The sequence below is a fragment of the Buteo buteo genome, chromosome 18 (assembly GCF_964188355.1).
Source record: "Buteo buteo chromosome 18, bButBut1.hap1.1, whole genome shotgun sequence".
NCBI classification, from domain to species: domain Eukaryota; kingdom Metazoa; phylum Chordata; class Aves; order Accipitriformes; family Accipitridae; genus Buteo; species Buteo buteo.
The window spans coordinates 20,842,642-20,868,624 of record NC_134188.1 but is presented as its reverse complement, the minus strand read 5'-3'; the positions used below and the strand labels follow the sequence as shown (position 1 = coordinate 20,868,624).

At 40.0% G+C, this 25,983-nt stretch overlaps 1 protein-coding gene across 3 annotated transcripts in view; it reads left to right on the top strand.

Annotated features, from left to right (window-relative positions):
• Window positions 1–10,342: 10,342 nt before the first annotated feature.
• TYR (tyrosinase) overlaps window positions 10,343–25,983 on the top strand; it is a 50,226-nt gene continuing 34,585 nt past the window's right edge. For all 3 annotated transcript variants that reach the window (XM_075050441.1, XM_075050440.1, XM_075050443.1), the window contains exons 1-2: window positions 10,343–11,337; window positions 21,219–21,435. In XM_075050441.1, the coding sequence (XP_074906542.1) occupies window positions 10,495–11,337; window positions 21,219–21,435 (1,060 nt within the window). In that variant the 5' untranslated portion in view covers window positions 10,343–10,494. The remainder of the gene's footprint in view (window positions 11,338–21,218; window positions 21,436–25,983) is intronic.

Genomic DNA, 25,983 nt, shown 5'->3' with positions numbered 1-25,983 from the left:
AATAAGTCTATTAATAATTTAGCTAATACAAACTTTGGACAAAATCAAAAGAATTTGAGTTACCAAGATTCAGTAGATGGTCACTGCAATGGACTTGCCGTGTATTGTAGACTACTAGGCATATTTCATGAATCAAACAGGTACTGTTCCTGTGAGTTTTTTAATTAGTATAAACTTACAAGAATTATCTTTGGCCCAATTCCACTGCAGTTAATCAGAGCACCTTAGAGGTGCAAACTGATTTGACATGTCAGGGTGAAAGGACTAGCAGAGTTCAACCCCGAGTTTTTAAGCATGATACAGGAATCAAGGGGCCATGGTCTACATTAGGGAGAAGTTCAGATGAGGGACTTTATCACCAGTTTAGTCTTTAAGGTGAAGGAGCTGTGAGGTTTTCCATGGCATTGACCATTTCTGATAGCAATTTCGCAACCTGCATAAGTGATACTGATCACGAGAAAGAAGAAAGCAGGCTTAGTGAGAGTGAGGGAGCTGTGCTATCACCTCACTGCTATTACTACATAGCTCCCAGAAACAGAGCTTGCATGGGGCATGGGGACATATGTAGTGAAAGAATGGAAGAATATGCTCCTTTACTCCCCTGATAACCCATACGAAGAAGCCTATATGCTAAATGTCGTTGCAGAACCGACATACTTCTTTGAGTAGTTGAATTCTATCCATTAAACTTCTAACATGCAAGGCATATGAGACATAGGAAAATCAGAAAATAAAAAAAGTTGTCCATAAAAGTAAATCCCCTGCAAAACACCAGTTACCCAAATAGTAAGGATGAAGTCCAATGTTTTTCAAGCACTGAAAGATAAAACAGGAGCTTTGCCCCCATGAAATGAAGACATTCCCAAAAGTAGAGCAGAACTGACACTTACTGCTAGTTCTGGGAGATCCCAAAATATCAGACCTAGAAAACTTGAGACATCACTCCATATAGAAAAGCTACAGGCAAATGTTTTTAGGAATTTCTGAGCTTTATATCTTTTCCATTGGGGAATCTGGTATCAGCTCATGGCATTGAGGCAGTGTTTGCTTTTAAGCATGATGTGCAAAACAATCACAAAATACTCAAAAAATAGACTCCTCAAGAAAGGATTCATACAAAAGGGGTTGAACTCCAACTCTCTCTTCATTATTATTTGCTCATTTTTGGTGTAAGGGGCAACTAAGTTTAACTATATGCACACTGTTGGTAATTTTCACACTGTGACCCACTTTCAGTACTTCTTTCATGCCGTCCTCACCACTCCTTAGTGAGGAAGCCATCTTTGGTCACGCTGGTAGGCACATGCTACCAGGATGAACAATATTGTCCTGCAGTTTCCACGTGTTTAAAAGCATTTTACCTAACATAATGTTAGGTGTGGGTTTGTTTTTTTTGTGGAAGACCAAGTTCAAAATAAACTTGGCTGTATTTAATGCTAGATCACACTAAAATTTACTAACATGCACAAAGCTTCTTCTAGCAAAACTTAATTTGTGTCTGACATTAAATTTATTTTAAAAGTCTAGTAATTCATTGTTGTTGGTGTGTCAGTCCAAATCTCTGTAAATGCCCAGCTTTGCATTGGTGCAAACCACTAAAATTTCACTGTCACTGAAACAATATCCTTTTACTATAAAACACCAATTTGCACCAGCTTGTTTTCCCTAACCAGCAGCATACACACACACAAAATAGCACCTGTGCATTTATAACGTAGTCAGATACTTCTTGTGAGGAGATAGGCATGTGCTTATTGCATCGAGATGAGCAAGTGGGTGACAAAAAGATTTTAGCATAAGCACAAGTGCTTTTAGCATTTTTATGTGTTCTTATAAAAATGTAAGGAATGGTATAAAGTTCCTTTTGGGAACTCACTCTGAAGTCTATGCTTCTCTCTCCTCCCAAGTGATCTGCCAAATCACTGCTCTCAGAGCCCAGCCAGTCCTTCACACTTACTGAAATTAGCCTTTCCTCTCAAGACTTTCAATGTTTTACTGGATTTGGTTTTTTGACTAAAACATACTTTGACAAAAAGATTTTAATGACAAAATTACTTAGGCCAAGTCCATTCCATGTGACTAGGAATAATTTAAGGTTAATTTAAACATTCTAGTCACAAGAATCTCTTACACTTATGTCAGAAATACTAAACTTATTTCTTCCTAAATAAACCTCTTTAATTTGTCTTAGTTAATAACATAGTACTCTGCACAACTAATGCATCACTTGCTTTTCAAACTATTTATTTTGGTATCTTCTACATGGATGATGTCTGGCTTGGAGAGAAGAAAGGAATTCCAGGAACATACCTGACCATTCATTTCTTTCAAGTGTCTTTCTAGGTGCATGAGTTCTCCCAGGACAAATGATGCACAGATAATGTTTACAGTATCTATTTGAATAAACTTGAAGAAATCTGTTTTGTTGGCCAAAAAAATCTTTTTTTTTCATCCAGCTCTTTGCTTTTTCTTCTGAAAAGTTGAAAACAGGCCTACTTTTTAATTTGTAAAATAAACCCCAAATCTTTTTGCATTCTCTTTTCTAATTACTCCAGGATCCTTGCTGTCAAACATCAAGTTGATACGTGTTGTAATATTTGCATGCTCTGCAGTAAAGACCAGGAACTGCCTGGTGGCATCTGTGCTAAACATACCACTGGCTGCAAAGGAGCAATATTTAATCTGCTTTTGTCATAGGAATGGTCAAACCAAAGGGTTGTGTCGTCCAGTATCCTGCCCCCACAAGGGACCATGGCAGATGCACTATGGGTCTGGTAACAGAACACGTCTGTGGAGACATTTCCCTGGAGTGTTCTCCCTTCCTCAAACAATTTAGGGTTCAGAGATTTCTGGAGCCAGAGATGGTGTGTTTGTACTGAACGGGCCTTGATAATTTTTTCTTCCTGAATTGTTTTGGTCAGTTTTTGAACCTATGAAAATTTTCAGCTACAAAGGACCTAGCAGCTTAATTATGAGTTGTAGGAAGAAAATCTCTTTTTGCTTGTTTCAAACATACCGTATCCTAATGGCAAAAAATAAGGAGAAAAAATGAGAAAAATAATTCGTAATTCACCTTCTCTTTGTTACTCAAAACTGTCAGCTAATATCAGAATCATTGTACATTACTCTGGAAGTATTTTTTTCCCCCATTTTCCCAGATGCTTAACATCTTACCAAGACATTTTGTTCTTTATTCAGGGAGTTTGCAGCATGAGAAACTGAGTTTCCTATCCGCTATTTGCATTGAAGTGAAATTGAATGTCAAGGTCTTATTTATATATTTATTTAGCTGTGGATTAATTAGTGAAGTTCTACAGAGCAAGTCAAATTCAGTACAATTTGATTCTTCATTACAGTTTTGATTAGGAAGGTGGGGGGGAATCAGAGACTACATCTAATATTTGAGTCCTTTGTGTAGCTGGGACTTTGAGTATTGTCAGACAGTTATGGAAGGTTAATAAGATTTTTTGAATTCTAAACAATGTATGTCTTTTTCCCTTATCTTTCATATACTGTAGAGAGGTTTAAATTAATAGAAATGTGAGTGGAGCTGTTATAATTGCCTACTTTATTATCTGCATTTTCTTCCTGCAATGATCTGGGACTGGAGAACCGCATGATCTTCTCCGCTCTGCAGAGCGGGGGAAGCAAAAGTCAGATGCGTGTCGTTCTCCCACGGGCACTTCGGACTTGCAGGTCATCTCTTTCTTGCTCATTGCAGCATAGGAGGACCCTGCTTGAAAATCTTGCAATAATAAGCAGATATGCAGGTAGCAGTCTGGGAGATTAGGGAACATTTGCTTTCCACAGCTTTCCTTCTCCCATCGTGTCTCATGGAAAATGCCTGTTTATTGTAGTGTCCTTCAGCCTGTTTTTTTCCCAATTTGCTCCTTCTACCAGAGTTACCAAGATAAGGGGGGTTCAGGCAAAGCAAAAGCCGTGGACTTTAAGATTCCATTAGCAATAAAAAGTTATGATGTTTAAGGGGTCTCTGAGGTATCAGAAAGTCTAGCCAGCCAAGCTGTTTTTCAAACCCAAAAGAGGTAAATCTTACTGCAGGTTAGGATAGTATTCAGAGGAAAGAGTCTGAATGAAAACATATGAGATTAATTTCTTCTGTACATATTTTTTTCCACTATAATTAGCCACATTTAATCACATTTTTGGTGTTTTTTTTCATTTTAAAAGATATTCTATAGATGTGAACATACCAGCATCTTTTTTCACCCACAAAGTTTTCAGTTACCTCAGCAAACCTCTGGGATACGCTTTAGAACAACTGTAGCGTTATCCTCCCCATTTTTGAGCATTCAGAGGATTTTTTGGTAGTACGTTGAAGGGACAAATTTATGACTAAAATAATGTGTGTTTAAAATTGAGTGAAAAATATACATGTGAACTGCTTATCTGACGCACAGGTACTTCTTCTACCTACAAGCAAAGGCAAGGTTTGATGGAAGCCCAGCTGCTCTTGGCTCAGAAGAGGTTGTCTGAGGTGACCTCAGCCTCAGAGGGTCCCAGCTGGTTTATATACACGTATCTGTCCCAACTGATTCTCTCATTCCTTTTCCAAATTTAGTTTTTGACAGCGCAAAGCCATGTTTGGCTTACCACCAGGAGCTGCCGAGACCTGCTCTGTGTTAAATGTCACTCTCGTGGTTTTTAATACACTCTTTGATTATCTGGTTTCCAAAGCATGCACACACAAAAAACCAACAGACAGCTACTGGGGGTTTTTCTTATTCTTCTGTGTCTCTGCAGAGCTGGATAAATGGAGCAGGGGCACTTAGTAGACACGGCAGCTTCTGAAGAGGAGCCAAGCATGGTGGGCATCCCAGGAGGAAGGTTCCCCTCCGTCAACCTGCAGAGAGTTAAGTTTATCAGAGGACACTGGAAAGGAGGAGGAAGATTATAGGGTTTTACTGCAAAGTAAGACTCTGCAGTTGATTGAGACCCAGCTGTGGGGTACCTGGCACAAGGGCAAAGGATGCAGCTTTGAAAAATGGGTGAGCCAGTCTAAGAGACCTCCAACAGAGCCAGCTGACTTTGCCTCTCCACTTGTTGTTTCCACCACTAGTTTTGCATGAATTAGAGTGTTTGCCTGACCCCTCAGCAGGCCAGCTCCCCTTGGAAAGTAAGAACATTAACCCAGCAAAAAATACGAATCGTTTCCTTGTAGGTTGCTGAAAAACTTTCTGTGCTTTCGGCCTCAGTGAGCTGTTAGACGAGACGGGGATTTCCTGAACCAGCACGCTATTATCCACCTAGTTAAACCTGGGCCCTAGCCTGCTATTAAGGCCAAATTCACGTATCAGCCTCACAGCAGTAAAAAATTGTATCATACTTTTCCTCTGAAAGCTGATAAGGAAGCATTCAGACCCACTTACCAAAATTTCCACTCTGCCCAGCATGCTCCCAAAAGCCAGAAGCCAGGCTGCCTTTCAGCAAAGAGCTGAAAGCAGAGGTGAAGTGTAAGCAAGCGGCGTGTAACAAAACTATCGAAAATATTGCTTCAGCATCCCCCTTAGATGCTGTCCTGTCATCAAGACTGATAGATGTCAGATAACTTTTGTGTCACCTGCAACAAAAACCCAGATCATGTGGATTGATAGATTAGTAACTACTTTCATACACTCTTCAGTCTATAACAGGGGAAAATTGCCTTTTGTCTTTTGCTGCTGTTTCTATACTTTTATTGCTCTTATTGCATCAGCGCCTCTTCTCCCTTGCTTTGGACTGCAGATCAATGACTTTTTTCTTAGTCCTAGATGTTGCCTGTAATATTTAACCTATGTTTTCAGACCAGTTTGAATACGCATTTTGTGGTGCACTAAGTCTGTAGGGCTCCCAGTATCAGTATTTCTCCTCTTTTGCATGCACTATAAAACCCATAAAACAATAGCACTGTCCTTGTGTTCGCTAACTGATTCAACAACACTGAGGCTGGGGATTCATGCATGGACCATGTTACATTAGGATCAGGAAGGGGGTTGATCTGCTAATGCAAAGATTGCTTTTCGCAACTGTGATAACAGAACTTTAGCCTGGGAAACCAAACACACCCATGAATTCTTTCTGCAAGAGTTCAGGGCTAAGGCTGGCTGGGGTGACAGGAGTGCTTTGAATTGCTGCACAAGCCAAGCTTATTTGAACCTTGCACTGAATTTCAGATTAGGGGCCCAACATCCCACTCATGACCGAATATGCCCATGGTTACATCTACCAGACCATCAGCTGTGTGGACTGCATATTAGATGTGCTGGTCCTGAGTTAAAAGTTGGTTACTTAGAGCATTTGGGATCATTTCTGAGCCTGGGGTTGTCCTCCTTTCATACATCCAAAGGGGTGTTTAAGTCTTGTCTTCAAATATCTTACCAAAAGGTGTGGAGGTCTTTGTCTAAGGCTAAAAAGCTTGTGGGAATTTCTAGTCTGCTTTTTAGTAAAGACGTTTGATTAGTAGGAGTGAACTTAGTGAAATTCTTACTTTCTAATGAGAAACTTAATTTTTTTCCACCTAAGAATAAAAAGATGATTATAAATAGAAATTGAATATTTTCCTCTTCTTTGTGTAATGTTTAAATGTCTAGCTGCTTCGTGGCTTTTAATAAGCAGGACTCTTGTTAAACTTCCCCTCTCCATTTATCAGTAACCAGGAGATGGATTTTTCATTCTGGTTTTGACCACAACATAGTATCTATGACAAGTGTCATCGTCCCACATCCACTCCTCTTTTCTTTCTCCTGGGGGCCAGGAGCCAGATTTGGCTCACTGGCAAACCACTGCGGAGTCTGATAGCTCCACCTGGCACACAGGTCAGGGGGCAAGGCAAAAAAAATGATGCTTTGTCCTTCTGCTACATGAAATGTGAGCTCAGCAAGAGCTCAGGAAAACATCTGAAACCAGGTGCCTTGTGCAGTGCATAAGGATGCTGATGGTGAACAGCAAGTAGCAGGTAAGGATCAGAGAGCACAATCTGAGCCTACAGGTTTGTCAGACTGAATTTGCTGTCCAGTTAATAGTTTATCTTTCCTTCCATCTGTCAGTGCTCTCTCATTGTCAAAAGATCCTTGTACTTGTCCATCTCAAATAACCATGTTGGGGTTTTTTTCTCTCTTTTTCTCTTGACAGTTTTTCTTTCCACTGAAACTGAGCAGCACGAACTTTTTCTATCCAGCCTTTGTTCCTTCATGGTTTTATACTTCATGTTTAAAATAATTACAATTAAAAATTATTCTCCATTTTCCCATCCCAGGTTTCATTTTTCCCCACTCAACATAAACCACTGGACCTTAAAATCCCCACAGAAATTCTAAAAAGTATTATTTCTAAAAAGTATATTTAAGAGACACTTTCTTTGCAGTGTCATCCATCTATTGGGATTTTTTTAAAACCCACTAATATTGCTTGAAACTTTGACTGCTTCAGTATCAGCAGCCCAGAATTGAAATTTCTTGTGACATCTTCCAAAAGGAAGAAATGATCTTCTGAAGATAAGCCCAGTCAGATCTGAGGAGACGGAGTTATTTTTATAAGGTAGTATGAACCCCCATTCAATGCCATTGGTTTTTATTTGGATTGTTCCTTTTCTTTGTCCATAACCACATCAGAAAGCCACAGACCATGTCTATACAAAGTTTGATTTAGCATTGCAGCATAGTGCTGAAAAACTGATCCTAACACCACAAGCAAGACAGCACATGAACTTCAGGAAGACACCTCACTACTCTGTCTGGGGGGTTTCTTTCCAATAATTATTGACATCTTTATAAAGCACTTAAGAACCTTGTAATGAAAACACACGTTAGATTTTAAAAACAGTCATTACTGTGCCATTCTATTAGACTGAAACCCATACTTTAACTGATCCAGTTACAAACTTTAGGGTGGACTTAAGGTTTAGGGACATGAGGCAGCGCTCCATGCTAGTTTGTTCTTGAAGGTTGCCTCTATGGGACACAACTGTGAAATGATTCCTGGTCATTTATGCTTTGGAATCAAGTAAAGTTGGATATGGCCACCAAACTCCTGTCTTTCTTGTTCTTGGATACAGAAAGTGGCGTGCCTTATGCTGATCTTATGGTCCACCTAGCATTTGTGTACCTTAAATGAATAAGTCTTGACCCATACTCAAATGTGGGGACCCAGGTGTGAAAAATGGGTCTCTCAGAGCATATGGCAAGATGATGTCAACCCACTGGCAGAATGCAAGGGAAAGAGTTCTCGGTCAAAAAGACTAAATTCAACTTATGCACAAACTTCATGCAGATATGAAGGCTTTGTCAGATGAACAATGAAATAAAGAGCGCTGGGTTGAAGCACAAGAGAGATGGAAAGTCCCATGAGGCCTTTTTAATGAAGCTAATTTTACCCAGATGCAGCATGTAAGGTATGACTGTCTCATGTTTTGGTGACTCTACAGTCACGCATGGGAATAGGAACACATATTTTCTTATTTGTTTAATGCTTATGGCTGTTCATATATGGAAAGTTTGATTTCACAACTACTATCTGAACCACTGACAGTTATTCAAAACAGGACTCTGCTCAATAGTAGGTCAAGAAGGGCATGTGCTGCTCCTCAGTCGCATTCCTCATTCAGAGTTTCTCATTCATACAGTTTCACAGGGGATTACTCTGGTAACCTGCTGCTTCAGGACCTTGTCATATGACAAATGTCAAGGCTCAGATTCAAATTTTTTAACATTGAACATAAATTCTGATTTGAATATAAAAATAGGATATTGAATGTACTTGTGTGTATGACTGCCTGCCTAAATATGTATTTGAGGGCTTTTCTGGTTCACTCTGAGGCCCTACCTCAAGCCTTTCTCAATCCCTGTAGCTTTTCAGTGAAAATGAAAAAATATATATCATTATCCTCAGAGATGGCTCTCTTCTCACATATAGTAGTTTTGCACTAGCCTCCATGGGAAGAACAGTAAATGAAATAAATTGCAAAGGTTTCCCAAACAGCCAGGCACAGTGAAAATAAAATAAATCAACAAGTAACATTTCTATGATGAAATCTGTTTTACAAGCCTAACATGGAAACCAGGGGAATCAAACAACAGTAAACATCAGCCTGTGGTTAGAAGTATTTTTTGAAAAAGCGACTCCTTTTCCTTTGCCCTTCTTGCTCCAAGCTCCCCCATCACAGGCTGCCTGGCAGTGGGACTTGGGGATAATCTCCTGGAATACCTGAGGCGTAGAAGCCAACAGGATTAAAGCACCTCGTGCTCCTCAGCACAGTCATGTGATGACCTGCTGATCCCAGCAAAAGGCATCGTTTCCCAGCACAGTTCTCACTTCATTTGCCTATAAGTAGTTCCTGCCCTGCTGGGATTCTCCCTAAGCATAAGGAACGAATTCACAATGCTTTTAGTAAAAAAATAAAACCGACAAAACCACTCTTACTAATGACAGCGGTAGCTGAAGAAAACCACGGATAATTCATGCGATTTGCCCAGCAGTAAAACAACTGTTTTCTTTTTGCTTCAAGGGGCAACTTCAAAGAATGTATGACTTCTAAATGCCACCCATACAGCTCTTAGCTCTGATCAGGCTAACGTAAAAGAAGAAAGAGGTGGGTGGTCTGGAGGGTGCCCAGTAACCTGTTGAGTAAAGAACATGGATACGGCATTTGCAAACTACCTGATGGGACAGAAACAGGAGACAAGGTTTGTTTTCCAGGTCTAGAGACAGCTGCTTAAAGTGCTTTCTGCAAATCTTGACTGTATTCCCCACGAAACTGTGGAGAAGATTTGGGTGCAGATTTCAGCGTGTCATTAACTATGAAAGCACTATGGATTCTTGGGAACAAAAAATTATTTTTTTTCTGAAAAGTTTATCGCTTCCCTTGTGAAGTTACTTTGCCGTACGCTGTCCCAGGAAAGGCAGCTTACACTGAAATATAAAAATGCCAAACCAAACCATTTATTCTGGTTCTGCCCTATGTTCACACTTAATCTGACCACTTTTTATGTTTGCTTCCTCTTAAAAAAATAGTTTATCCCCAAATTGTTTATTTTCTCATTTTTAGGTTCACTATGCTTATTTAACTGAATCAGATTCTACTGGGTCTTTTTTTAAACAACCATTTGTTCTAAAGCATGTAATCAAACGAGGAATTTGAAGAGCCGACAATTGTTTCTGTGTCCAAATTTTAATTTTACTTCCTCTCTGACTGCCAGAGGAAAGCAATCATGTGCTAGGCAGAAGATGAAAGTTTATAATAAATGCCTGTATTTTGAAACCTGTAGGGGGTGGGGAAAAAAAGTCACTTGGCTTTCACCCAGAACATGTGATAATCAGATTAACCCTGAAGTGTGTTTTGTGTGTAAATGCGTCCAGGGTAGGAATGGGGAAGGACCTTGGAGGGTGCACCGTAGCAGAAGCCAGCAGTGAAGCATTCCTGGTGGAGGGCAGGAATTCCTTTCACAGCCAGGACTTCGGAGGGGTCAGGGGAAGCACTCCATGCACTGAAGCGTAACGCCGATGCTCTCCTGCTGCTCTGTGAGGATGTCGCTGTTTGCCATGGGTTTTCTGCTAGTCGTCCTTCAGCCATCCACGGGGCAGTTCCCCAGAGCCTGTGCAAACACGCCGAGCTTGCTGAGGAAGGAGTGCTGTCCCCCCTGGGATGGAGACGGGTCCCCTTGTGGGGAGCTTTCCAGAAGAGGGTCCTGCCAGAACATCCTTCTCTCTCAGGCTCCGCTGGGACCACAGTTCCCTTTCTCTGGAGTGGATGACAGAGAGGACTGGCCCTCTGTGTTTTACAACCGGACGTGTAAATGCGAAGGCAACTTCATGGGATTCAGCTGCGGGGAGTGCAAGTTCGGTTTCTCGGGACGCAATTGCACTGAAAGGCGACTGAGAACAAGAAGAAATATCTTCCAGCTCACCACCAGTGAGAAGGACAAGTTTCTTGCCTACCTCAACTTGGCAAAGAACACCCCTAGCCAGGACTATGTTATTGCTACTGGGACATACGCTCAGATGAACAACGGCTCCAACCCCATGTTCAGAAACATCAACGTGTATGATCTCTTCGTGTGGATGCATTACTATGCCTCTCGAGACACGCTCTTAGGTGGGTCCAATGTGTGGCGGGACATTGATTTTGCCCACGAAGCCCCTGGTTTTCTGCCTTGGCATCGGGTCTTTCTGCTGATGTGGGAACGTGAGATCCAGAAGATAACAGGTGATGAGAACTTCACCATCCCCTACTGGGACTGGAGAGATGCAGAGGACTGTGTGGTCTGCACTGATGAATACATGGGTGGCAGACATCCCACCAACCCTAATTTACTCAGCCCAGCATCCTTTTTCTTCTCGTGGCAGGTAAGGACAGGCCAAGGGGAAGGGGAAGGGAATTATCCTACCTGACTTTAGGCACTCAGGCGAGGTTCACAAGCTGGGAGCTTAGCCACACTGCCTTCCCTTAGACATTCCTGGAGAGAAAGTAAGCACTACCAGAGAGCAAATCAGATTTTATGTGGACTTAATCTTCATTTAGAGCTCTTCATTTGTCTCTTTGTCTCTCTCTTTCTGAGATTTAGGTTGCTTAATTAAGAACCTAAAGTTAAGGTAGAATGAGGAAAGTTATGCCTTTGTGTCCAAACATGGCCTTTAGCAGGCTAAAGAGGCTTGGGACTGCCGCAGCAGTTAGATGATAAAAAGCAGGATTTATGTACACGAATTGCTAGCACACAACCATTGTAAGACAATTGGTGACTGAATGATGGAAATAAAAGCAAAGAGTTTCCAGACACTCTACCCCTCTCCCAGTGCATTTCTTCATCCAAAAGTTAAAAACTATCAAATTAAGCTAATCTGCTTTCAACTTTAAACAAACAAACAAAACAAGTCTTTAGAGCACAGAAGGGCCGGCTGTGTAATTCACATCACTAGTTCAAAAGAAATTTAAGAAGTAATCTCTGCTGCTCAAAGGAACTAAGAAGTAAACTCAATAGCTATTCCTGCCACTTAAAAGCACTGAAAATTAGCTTGTAAACCAAGGTAAATTTACATATTTACTTAGGTGATATGGTCTTATATAGCTGAACTATACTGTGCTGTTCTAACACTGAGAGCTTCTAGACTCTTTTTGTCTCTTGCTTATTACTGCCACATCGCCTAAAATACAGTGACAAAGGTCTATTGGCTTCCATAGACACACTCCATCACGACAATAGCAACAGTCGCTTCTGGCGCTGAAGTCTATGATTATGTTGGTGTAAATCTATCTTTGTTCTATTTATTTCTGTAGCAACAGCCCAAATGAAGGTTGGGCAGTTTTAGTGATTTAATGGGAAGTGAAAGAGATAGAAACTCCAGCAGCTCTGTGATATTCTGGCATTACAAAACAGCAGCTAACTGGGCTTACTGGGCGGGTTGTATTGTATTTAGTCTTGATTTATGTCTTTGGAATAATATAGGCTGTGTATATGCCTGTAAATTCAAGCATTCCCAGATAATGTAACAGACCTATTTTAGGACATTCTCTGGCATACATTTTGTATGTATTGACTAGTTCTCCCCCAAACAGGTACTCTTCAGGGACCATCCCCAGGAGAATGTTTGCATACAGCTACCCTGTTTGGGAGGCTAAGATGATTTTACTGGCATAGACATGGATTATTTCATGCCATTCGGCCCCAGTGCCCAGGAAATTTCCTGGCCACTTTTAATTTTCCAATGTAGGCATAGCCATAAAATAGACATAGCTACAAACATGTATTTTCATCCCATTTTCTGAGATTCTGCTCACTTCTAACAGTATCAATCTGGATAAACTCTACTAATTTACTTAGATTGCATTACCAGAATGAAGTGGATCTGATGCTGTTCTTCACTGAGCTGAATAAAGAGTTATGTGAAAATGGTACAAGTGTTAAAGTGGATTAAATGAAACTAGAATTGCCCTGGTCACATGTATCAAGTGGAGCTATTAATACAGTATATTGGATGAGATAACCAAGGTAGTAGGAGGCAGGTAGCACAAAGGAATCAGCCAGCTGCTCGCAGAATTTTCTAGAAGACCTGGAAGGGTCAGATAGTTATGTTTAGCTCACCTTTTCAAAGATATTATAAATCTTATCCAGATACTTAGAATTTTTCCATCCTGGCAATAAGTACACAGAAAATGGACGAGTCGCAATGAATATATTTAAGAAGCAGTCAGGTTTATAACTTCCCATTTAAGGTCAGTTCCCACAAATATATTCTGACAATAAAGAAAATTTTTTATGAAACAAGTTGCTTTAACAAATATTTTTATATAACTTTAATAGGTGCAACAATAAAAATTGTGCCATGTTTAAAACACATTCAATGTCAGTGTACGTATAGAAGAGCACCTAAGTCCTTTGCTGAAGTTTTCCAAGCAATTTCTGAAAACGTTCTTATCACTTTTACATTTTTCAGCCACTTCTGGCAATGTTACACTTTTATCAAAATTTCCAAAATAGGACTACAATAACTTTACCTTCAAAGGGTATTATTCCCCTTTAGCATCTTCTATCTATCTATATCTCTGCTGTCTTATCTAGAGAAAGAATTAAAAAGACTGAACAGATCTGCATTTTCAGTCAGTGAGTTTGGGGTGAAGATACAACACAAACTGGTATTTCTTTCTTAGCCTTGAATCCAAATTTAAATAATTGTTTAAGATGGAATAACAGTCCTTCGGTTCCTTCAAGTAGCACAAAGTAAGAGATCAGAATCTCACTCCAGAAAATCAAAAGGCAACAAAAATAGCCTTAGCTTGAACCGGAAAACAGCCACAGATCTGCTGCAGAATACGTTGATTATCCAAGCTCTGTAGCCAAACAGCAAGAGAGAAAAAAAAGAGGAGGATCCAGAAATGTGAAGGAATTTAGCCTTTTAATAAGCATTCAAAATAAAAAGAGGGCAAGAGAAAGCTTTTGAATAACACATCTATAATATGGTGTCCTTTTTAGAATTTAAGTCTCTTTACAAAGCATAACAAAACAATACCTGCTATGTTAGGAAATAGTTATAGATTTATTGAAAAAAAGGTAAAGTGCCTATTTGCACAATAGCGTCTCTTTTTTTTAATCCCTAAAGAAAGGAGAAAATACTTTATTCCATTGAGAAGTTGCCATGGCAACATGGATACCCATGAATACATGCTGAAATTCTTGCTTTTGCCTTACTTTTTCTTCAACATACTGCTGTTACCACTTAGCTGAGTGAATTATCTGTCCATATTTTTCTCATGTTTATCATCGAAGTGACACTTCTGATTCCTGCCTCTGTTTTTATCAGCGAGACTATCAGGAATCTTTAGTGTTTTTATTTGTTTGCTTGGCTCATGTTTTAGGGTAGGTGGGAAGGATTTTCTCATGTTCGCAGTTACTTGTTTGTGATGATTCAAGTGTTGCATTCAGAATTAGGGCTGCATGACACACTAATGCTTTACTAAATTTTGCAATTTCGTGTCGACTTAACGGAAAGCTATATGGGAAATGGAGACCTTCCATGACATTTGAGAATTTTTTTTTGGTTTAGTAGCCATTTCTATAATTATTCAGGATAATGAATTTGCTAAAAAGTAATTATTATGCATCACTTAAACAGTAGTAGGTGAAATTCTCCTCTCCTCTGCACCAGAACTAATTTGGAGAAATAACTGAAGTCAGTGGAGTTGCAAACGGATAAAAAGCCTTCTGCAAGTAAAAGCAGAATCTTTTTGCTGGTAGTTAACATTACAGTTTGGGGATCCCCACAGTGTGTTGACAGACGATGAAGAAAATAAAGCAGGAGTATGTAAGTGCTGTTTTAGGTTTACTATCGTGGCAAGCAGGGTATACCACCACCTTTAGCCCCCTGCATTTTGTCTCTCCTAAAAGAAGAGTGACTTGAGAGAAGTAATTGCATAACGTGGAGAGCTGTCTGCTCTCAGATGTGCTGGTGTAAGCCTGCAGCCAATTCTTCGTTGCAAGCACCGAGAATTTCCCTTAGCGCTTCATTCTGTATCACCCTGCAGAACCGCTTACACAAATGCAAAGCTACTACAAAAGGGAAACAAGTTACACAAATAGAAGAAGGATATAATGCTCCTGAACTAATAATGACAGTACTTTAGATCCATTACCTGAAAATATGACTTCATAAGAAATACAAAATTCAGCTATTCAGACACAGTTATTTAATTCTAAGCACAGTTTATCAGGGAGCTGTATTGCTAGCTGAATAGTCTGAGAGGATCATTTAAAGCATTATTTTATGTCCACCTTTAAAAACTTCAGGAAATTTTCAAAAATATAAACACCAGAAGCCAACACTTCTTCAAATCAGCCAAAGCTTTACATCCATCTTCTTGTGGATGCCTGAGTATCTCACGAACTCAATGACACTATTTTTTATTGCAACTTAATACGTTTTGGTGCCAGCTACAGCCTGGTAAATTAAAAAACCAAGAGCTCAAATGGAGCGAGTAACTGTAAAAGAAGTGTTTATCAAGATTGGTCTCCTAATGATATGCTTACATGGATTATAAATTTGAAACATTTCCTATTACAAAGAGATAAGTCTCCACATGCCACACCTCAGTACCACAGCCAGAGGGAATCAGGATCTGTGCACAGCAGGGACAACCACTTGGGTATCCTCAGCCTCTTTATCTGACTGTAATCCCAAAGTAATTCCCCTTCTTCCACGAGATCTCGAGTGGGTGACAGCAGAATTTGGCCTGTGGTTCCTCGGCTGTTCTCTAGCATATAGCCATGCTTGCTCAGGAGTTGTGTGATTTAAAAGATAAACATCCTCAGAGGTGTATAAATTAATAGCTAAGGAATTTCATAAAAATTGGGTTTTGTTAATAATTCACCAGAAAAAGAAGCCTACCTGTACAGAGATGTGTCTTTGTGAATTTGCAGTAGACACCGAGACAGCAACACTAACGGTCCATCTCAGAGACAGCCAGAGAACAGGGAATCACCCTCTGCCAAACCAGAAAGTGTTAATGAATATTTCATCAGTAACTGATAACAAAGTTTCCTACTCTACCCCAGCACCATTTTGAGGGGCTGGATGGGATGCAAGTTACCCCCCAGTTCTGGGCTGCCTCTGAGCAAAGAGGTGAAACTCAGCCAGGCTGAGAAAATCCCTTGAAGGGCCTGGGTTTGTTTCAGGGCTGTCACTTCATGTTTGTCTCATCTCCCTTCAGCTGGAGTTTCACAGCTCCTCCAGTTAATGCACACACTGTAAGGGTCAGAAAGATAATTAATGACCTTAGCCTTGCACAAAGATGTTTCTTAGAATTTCTTTGAAGCTTTGCTTTCCATATTTTCTTCTTTTCTTTCAGTCCTCTGCCTGTTTTACCTTTCCATTCCTGCTAATGCTCAGGAGTACATGAAGAACCCGATACAAATATACACAGCCTCTTAAAAACTTTTTGGTTTGGTACAGATATAGCACCTTTTAAATTTCTGCCTATAAAGCAAGCTCCCAAAGTACAGTTTGTTCTGTTGCAGGTTATTTGGGGATTTCCTTGCATTTTCCCAATTTGGTGAGTAAATGGCTTCTGAATGCCACTTAATTAGGATTAGATTATGGCAGGCCGTAATGCAGCCAAAAAAGTAAAGCTTAAACCTCTTTACGATTGCCAAATGTTTTAAATCCAGTGTGAGGGCTGCACTATAATGCTGTTCCCAAGCAAGGATGTGAGAATAAGTGGAGAAAGACAGAGAAAGGCAATGAATCAGTGCAAAATCTCTTTTGTCTGCACAACGGGACCCAAGGCTCCAGTTCAGGAGTCCAGACTTCACGTAGGACAAACGGAGACATGGGGATGTGTCATGAAGTGCCCACATCACCCCTTGGGAGAGCTGGGATGGGTGCCACGGATAAGCAAGTCGTGGCTGTTCTGGCTGTAGTCTGAAGTGGCTCTTTTAGGCTGTATTAACCTGGAACATAACTATGAAAACATGCTGATCAAGTTTCTGGCTGGGGGCAGACTCCTGCTTGGTGGGCTCAGAAGAGAAGCAGAGCAATGCACCAGCTCTAAAGGAAGGCAGTGGTGTGGATTAACCCTTTGAGCGGCCATACTTCCCCAGCAAACGAAGGAACTTAGATCACTTGTAAGTGAGCAGCTATTTCAATACCACAGAAAATTATTCACCACCTTTTTCCAGCTGTTGAGGTATATATTACATGTATTGCATGTCCCTGTGAGCGCAGATCTAATAAGTCCAAAGCGACCACAAAGAATTTGTCACCAAAACCCCTAAAGCTTTAAATTGAAAAATAGCAGACAAAGGACTGAACACTGCTGAAGAATCCTGTAATGCAATTCACTTTATTTAGGCGCAGGGGCTGTTCTGTGCGAGCAGTTACAAACTAAAAAGGCAAAAGGGTTTCCCATTTGCGAAAAGGTGCGAGACAGCAGCAACGCTTCCGCACATTTACAGTCTGTTTTCTAAGAAACGATACCAAGAGCTGTGCTAAAGATCTCAACTGCAGTGCACGGAGGGATTTTTTTTGCTGGGTTCTACAAGGCCCAGGAGCGATGCTGCGTATTCTGGACTGCCATCTACCGGCATTTGCTCTGCTAACTACTTACATAAGCTTTTCCTCCGAGTATCTTCCTAATAATTCCCCAGGAGTCAGCGAATTTATGCATGCAGGAGAGCAGGCACTGGGTGCCCTTTGAATATGAAGCTTTGGCCAGGGTGAACTGAGAAATTTGCTCAGGACTGTTCTGAAAGGGAACAAAAAAAATCATGTGTTAACACAGCATGTTTCTGGTAGAAAGTCCTCCTGCTGAATGGAAAAGCGGCAATGATGTGACCCATTTTGTGTGTGCTTTATGCAGATTACATCCAGAAAGAACCATTTAACTGACATATGTTCTGTTACCACCTGCACATTATGTGATTGATAAAACAGCAAACTGTAGTTTCAGGATAGACCCATAATTTGTATTACCTAAGTTGCACCTTTCTGGAAAATCATCCTGGCTAATTTTATGGCCAGACTTTAATTTTTAGTTCAGAACAAATAGCAGAAGGTCACAAATAAGCATTTTCATTCCTGCCCCTTATGTTGGCATTTCTTGACCATGAGCTACCAGATGTCTTGTAGCATCTGGCTTTTGTATAGGATGAATTCAGTTAATCAGACAGTATACTGAGACTTAAATGAAAAAAAAATAATATTAGCACTCTAACCCTTTATAAGCCTCATAACATTAACATTGTTGCATTAAATCTCACTGAAATGGATAAACAGAACGAAGGGGAAATGTCCCTTTGTTTAGATATATTTGCACTCATGCTTGAAGATTCCCTGACTGAATATCTGACAAGCCAGTCTTGAAGGCAGCATGTGATTCCTCTTCAGGACACAAAGGGGATATATCCCCAGGGCCGTGGGGAGAGGATGAAAAGATAGGAGATGACAGGGCACAGAAGTCAGAAGAAGATATGGACCTAGATAAGGTCCATAGGAAACAGAGCTAAACAGAAAATCCACATGCATGTAGTTTCTGAGCCAAGCGATCCACTTGGGTTGAGCTTCACCAGCCAAGACATATTTGCCTTCTTCAGTAGTGCCCTTCTCAGGACAGAGGTCTGTGCATTCTTTACAAACAAAGACACGACTAGAGCATCTCCCTCAGCCTGAGTCATCCCCCTATTTTCCTTCCAACAGGAATAAACTCAGTAACACAAAACAATCATAAAAACAGTACCATGGCTACGGTTTGTGTTTTTAACTGTAGGTCTCTCCCTGTCGCTACCTCTCACTTCTCAGTGGGGATTCTTACAAGAGGCTTCTTAGAGGCACAATACTGACCCACTCAGGGAGCTTCTGGGAGGAATGTGCACATGAAACTCTCCGCTGGACAACTACCGACGGCCTCCAAGGGCACCTTAGTACTTTTAACAGACTAGGGCAGATTTCAGCTAATAGAGAAGTCTGTAAGGATAAATTTCTCTATTAAGATTTCTTATCTCCTCCAAAAAAGAGATGAGAATAATTTATTCATAGGAAACTCCTCACTTAAGAACTCCAGATTCTTAAGAAATCTGGGTTATATCACCAGCTCCATCATACATTTTCTGTGAATTTTTGGTCAAATCACTTTTAGAAAAGGATTCATCTCATCTCCTTCCACTCATTCAAAAGTTATTTAGGCAGCACAGAAACTTGCCTTTGGCTCTGTCTTTAGTCACTTCAGAGGCACATCGGTGCCTCCAGGGTGTGATTCATCCCATCCTAATGCAGAAGCAGAGCATTAAGTTGAACACTCTTAATTTTGCTTCCCTTGCTAACTGCAGTCTGGAGACAGTTTCTGCATTGATTTTTTTACAAATTTTCTTTCATTGACTTAGTCAATGGAGAGAGTTAGGCACCCCTAGAGGGAAGTACATCTCACCTACCAGACATCTGGCTTAGGAGGGCTGAATCACACTCAAGAGATGCCTCTCTATTGACTGCAGAGGTCGTCCTAAAGTGTTGCTTCAATCTGGCAATTTGTACACAGGTAGTGTTGGTGAAATGAATGTCCCACTCATTTCCTTCACTAACAGAGAATCTCATGCTCTTCCATATCATTCACAGCGCATATGATTGCTTACACTCACTTTCTTGTTCATTGTTTCAGTCCATGAAATAGAAATACACCTCCAGGATGAAAGAAGTCTGGAGTTTTCAGTTATGTGTTTTCTCCCCATGATGTCTCGCTCAATAATGAGACCTGTTCTTTCTCCACACAAAGTTCTCATTAACCACATTGATTACCTGCTAACAACAGAGTCCTACATTTTGATGGGATCCCTGGTGGTCTGGAGTTTTATTTGGTTTGGCAGGTTCTTCAGAAAAAAAGCAAACAATAGAAAGCAATTTTGGTTCAGACCCTCAGCCTCACCTCAAAGGGATACAAAAAAAACCTTCTGGGAGTTTTGAGCCACTGTTGCTCTGTTTCATTTTCATAGACCCATCAACGGTACCATTATACACACCCACCAAACCCTCTAGTCTGATCTTCTGCTTGCCATTTTGTCATCATATTTTTTCTCCAACCTCCATCCTGACTCCACATCAGGCAAGTTCCTGAGTATAAAGTAGAAATATGAGTTAGTACTTGTAGGTTTATTGTACCAGAATATGAGAAAAATCCTCCCTCTCATTCTGATCACTTCTCTGGCCAAGCAGGGGATGCAGTGAGAGCTACTAGAAAAGCTCATGGTCATCAGAAGACCCATGTCCTTCGGTAACAAATAAGTTACTGTGGTTTAAAAAGAAATTGAGAAGCACCGTAGTGATACTTACAGTCTGTGGGGGCACATTTAATCCATGGCAAATGTGAAGGAGTTTGACTTAGCCAAAATTAGCTGTGTATCATTTGAAGTTACACTGAAGTACCTTGCTCTTCCAGGCGTCTCAAAATGGACTGGCAGCTTCTATAGAGCATCTGAAAAATAATGACTTGTTATACTGTGGTAACTGGACTTTGCCTGTGAACCCAGAACATTTGTGTAAATGATACTGGATTCTGACAGTATTTAATATCTGTATCCATCTTTCTGCTTCAGGTCCTTTACTAATACCCATCACTAGGGTATCTCAGTTGGTGATACATGTTCATCCCCACAACATTCCTGGGAAGTAGAGCAGCGTCTTTTCCCATTTTGTACGTGTGGCATCATCAAGACACAGTGAAACTAAGTGCCCATTTAGTCTGACAAAGCACGTACAGATATTTTCAGAATAAAAGAATTTTTTTCTCATATTCCAAGTTAACAATTCCCCCTCTTACTGTGTGGGGGAAAAATCTGTGATAATGGCTTTGTTCAGTAGTCTGCTGAGGCCAAAAAGCCTCCATTTAGCAACTGCAGCAGCAGATTTAACTCCGTTTGTGTCCTGCTGCATTGGTAGGTAACACTGAATCTAGCCTCAGTGAGTTTTCAAGGGCATAAATGAGAATTGATGCCTTAGTCCACATGGGTAGTTTCAGATACAGACTAATGTGTTATTTCAAAATGTGCATGGTAGTAGAGGGGTGTCTTCTATGAAATAACCAAGCTTATATTAAAATTGTACATAGAAAATTTAAAAATTAATATATATTCTTGCAATAATCTTATTACATTGTACATTTTCTTTGCTTCTTTAAAAAAAAAATCAAAGTACCTCTTTTGTTTGCTTTTATTTCTTGCAATTGCAGCTCTGCTAATAGAAAGTATTTTATACAGGTAATTTGTACTCGATCTGAAGAGTACAACAGCCAACAGGCTTTATGCAATGCCACAAGTGAGGGGCCTATACTGCGAAATCCTGGGAACAATGATAAATCAAGGACCCCAAGGCTCCCATCCTCAGCTGAAGTTGAATTTTGCCTATCACTGACTCAGTATGAATCTGGATCCATGGATAAAATGGCCAATTACAGTTTCCGAAACACTTTGGAAGGTAACATGTTTTATTCTATTATGCCATTTCCATCTGTAAATTGATTCTCTTTGGGGTCAGAGTCTTTAAACTCTGGGCAGTTTGAACTGATTCCACAAAGCACCACTCAAAAAGAAAGAAAAAGTTATGTTTTCTCCTGGAATAGCAACAGACAGAAAGAACCACATTAAAGGCATTTGATAAGACAATAGAAACTATAGACTACATCAGACCCTAAATCCATCTGTTAGGAGATATTATCTCCTGCTATAGGCAGCACCAGGCACAGCAAAGAAACGTAGCGCTGCATAAAAGGAGATCATCTAATAATGCACTTACACATGATCGTAACCATGTCCATGTGGGTTACAGGTTTGCCCTGGAATCCACTGTCTTCCATAGGCCAGGCTGGACAACAAGGGTGAGAGAAGATGCTGCCATTTGGCATGTTATGTCTACATCCTGCCACTGTGAACTCCATAGCAGACTTCTCCCCAAACTCTAAGGATTAGGGATTAAGTCATACCTCCAAAATGACCCTTAGTATCATTTCCAAAAGAATTTAGTTATTTATCTTAATTATCTAACTATCCAACCTGTTTTGAATGTTCCTAATTTGCTAGTAAACAAGGGTTCTTTGCTAAAAGGAACAGTTATTCTTAATTATCTGTCTACTCAATCTTTTTTGCATCTTGCTAAATTGCTAATAAACAAGGATGACACATTATATATTTATCAATAAATATTCCTACAGTGTCATATATCATCTGAATCAAATATGATCTACTTTTGATGTCCCAGAGATTTTTGCTTGCAAAGAACTGTGCAAGGGCCAAAACAATGCAATATAGGAGTGGGTGTGAGGATAAGAAAGCAAAGCTCTTAATATGTTCAGTATTACTCTTAATGCAGTGTGGAATGCCAAAAAGCTTTCTTGGGGGAAAAAAAAGTGAACCAGTTTCTGCTCTAAAAACAGTCAAAACTGTGGAATTTGTCTGCTGAAGCCAACAGAGAATCCAGACATTAATTGACTCCAGCTCTGGACATAGCATTTTTACCTTTGAAAACAGAAACCACATGAAGTATGGGAAAGAAAAAGGTGTCATAATTGAGTAGAGGCTTGCTCACATTTTTCTCCGTAAATTATGTGAATAAATGAAAAGGGTAGAATAGGAGGAGTGAAGAAAGGGGAATTGAAGTAAACAAGTCATGAAATAATGAGGGTCTACAATCATGCTGCTAGTTTTGTAAACAAAAGCAAAGGCACATTCTATGGAAGTTATGCAGAGCCATATATGTGTTTACTGGGAAGCGGAGTCAAAATGGACTGCTCACTCACAAAGCCTAAACTTCAGTGTCATGACTGCTCATTAAATAACAATAATTCAGTGAGTACTTGCAGAAAAAGGGCAAAACCTGCTTATTGATAATGTTAAGTGTGAACTGGCAGCTAAACAGTCATAGATCAAGTATACCCTTTTGATACAAATGGATACATTTTCTTATTGAAAATAACATAGCTATTTGAAAAAAAGCAACAAAATAGATGTTAGACAGAATTGCACAAGGACCAGGAAAGCCCCTACAGTTCTCAAAGACCCTTGAAAAAGTTATTTTAACTCTAAAATCAGAAACAGAGTTTTGTCTGATTAATCTATCAAACCTTTTCTCTATTGCTGTCTCTTTGTCACATTAATTTCATGGCTAGCAAGCACAGTAACGGCTGGTCTTTGTTAATATCATAGTGTCATCTGCCAATCACACTTGAAGAGGGTCATGCTTTAATCTGAATAATGGCAATGTCACTGCATCTGAAAAGAGCTCTTCTGGATCAAATTTTCCTCCAAGTGAGTTCTTTTGTTCTGTGTAACAACCCTTCAGAAGCTGAAGAGTGTTCGTCTTTCTCCTAACTGAGGTTATGAAGTTCCAGCTCACCACTGTGGCCATTTGAAGCCCTCCAAATGCCGCACAAGACATGTCAGGTTGCCCCCAATAAGTTTTGATGGTTTTCATGTGATTTAGATAGTTCTTCTAATAGACGAGGGAAAAACCTACATGTTCTTGAGGATGTATGCAAGCCAGATATGACTCAGAAGCCGTACAGCTTAGGTAGCTACAGAAGCAGCCTATATTATCTTGGTCATAGTGTTGCACGGCTTCTGGATGCATCCAGTTAGCTCCAGGCAGGGGCAGAGCATTCCTGTTTTATCAGTCCATCCAAACGTGCCCTCCCTGACACGCACTGTAGCCCTTCCCGGCCATCTGTAGGATCCCTCCTATGTGATTCTGAAAGGGAAGAAAAGAGACTGAGCAGCGCCTTTTCTCCTAGGAGTGAAGGTGGACCCTTGCAAGTCCTAGGATGCATGTGGAGGGAGCCTGGGAAGCTAAGGCACAGTGAGGAAAAGGTCAGTAGGGTACGACTGAGGCAGTGAATGTCCCCTCCTTAGAATCTCTGCAGACATCAAACAAAAAAAAAAAAAAACCAAGCCACCTCACATTAGAACCTCTCTATTCTAGGGGAAATCCTGTTAAGAAAGTGACCACATTTGCTCATAGTCCAGCTCCCAGTGTAATTACCAGATCCTTTACTGTTGTCTAACTTTTATAGCCTAGCTAAAGGAGATCTATGGTGCTCAAGAGCTGATACTGAAGAGAGTAAAGGTCAACAGAGTGATGTTACCTTTCTTTCCATAACAATATTTCATTAAAGCTAGAGATCACTGAAGTGAAACTGTGTCCACAGCATTCCATGATAAGGGGCTTTGCTGGTGATGAGTCTGTCTGAATGTAAGCTGGATGTGGCTCAGTAGGCATTTATCTATTTACTATGGAGATGGAGCTTATTCCATCAGACACACTGTTATTCTGAGACAGCTTTTTGTGGTTTGGTTGTTTTTTTTTCTTTGATACTTTGATATCTTTGAAGATATTTTATTTTTTAACCTGAATTATTTCAGCAATCAACTTTACACCACAGGACCACAAACATTTCTGTCAACTAACTTATTTAGCTAACAAGACAGTGAACTGCAATGTGAAGCCAAGAATACATGGCTAATGTTGAAAAAGTTGGTGGAAAGTTTTTAAACAAGCTTTACTGCCAAAAAAAACCCCATATTGTGTTACAACATTGTGTTACTCCTTTCTTACAAATGGCCTGCTTAGTTTTTTGTTGTGTACAGATGCCAAGCTTAAATTGTCAGGTTACATTTATTGTGCCAGTGCCCACTTCTACGTGGTGGCATTCTTATGAACCTGCTAACACTCTAGAGTTCCTAACATTTACTTATTTTTCTAAGCAAAAAGCTTTTCAATCCTTCATTACTTGTTTACTCAAGTTTGTGCCAATACACCTAAAGTCAAATTCTAATCTCTTTCAGATCCAAAGTAAATCCAAAGTTCACTGACTTTACTGGAGTTACACTAGATTTACAAAAGATGACCAGAACCAAGCCAGTGACTGTAATTGAGTGGCTCCTGATTTACACCAATGTGAGATTTACTCCTCAGTTTTAGTTCTGTAATGAAAAACACCTGTGATCACTTAGAAGAACCGATCACATAGGAGAACCCCTTCTGGGCAAAATTTTATGCTCTTCCGTGCTTGAGTGCACTGGAGCAAAAACAACACCTTTTTACCCTTCAGAGGGATAGGTATCAGCATCATTATAAGCAGATGCCAACAACACAGGTTGAATCTGTGTTTGTCTAATAGAAAACACTGCTATAGTGACAGAAATTGTGTCACTGAAGGGTGACCACAACAGCCATAAACAGCAAAGGTCGATATTGTTCAATAAAACAACAACCCCCTGAGGCTGAGCGCATGAGCTGCCCTCTCACTCTGGGACAGGCCAGTGTCTGCTTTGACTGAAAAATAACAGGTTAAAAGCAGTTTGCACATTGCCTTTTGAAGTGGAAGCAATTATTTTAAATAGGATTTGTTGAATCGTGCCCTAACCGGGGAACACTGTTGGCTTCACTGGACAATTCATGGATACAAGAAGAGAACAGTTCTAGTTTATAAGGATCAGGTGAGATCAGAAATGGATTAGCTGACTGCAAATGAAATAGTTGGGTTTCTTCTTTGTGCAGTTCAGTTTGGTGTGACACCTTGAATGCTACCTCCTAAGAATAAGAGATGGCTGAAAAAAATAGAATTTATTTTTCTTTATGAGCAAATTCCACATTCAAAATTATTTTATTCATGGCAACTCCAAATGAAAATCAGTGCCTTCTAAGTTTTGCACAAAGTGGAAAAAAAAGATTTTTTAAAAAAATTCTAAAACTCTATATTACTTTCATTATTCATGAATTAACTCATGACACATGGTATCAAGTCAAGCCATGTCATAGCATTCCACTGTCTGTCACAATTATGTATTCTTACTGCTGTTCTGTTAGGAAATAATAGAATAAAAAATCAAACATTTCAAAATGTAATTTCATTTTAATAGGACATTTTCCTTTTCTTCTGAAATGAGAGATTTTCATCTGGAAAACTTTTTTCAGTATTTTTCATAGCTATCCATATAGCTAATGAAAAATGGTTATTCAAAATGAAGTTTG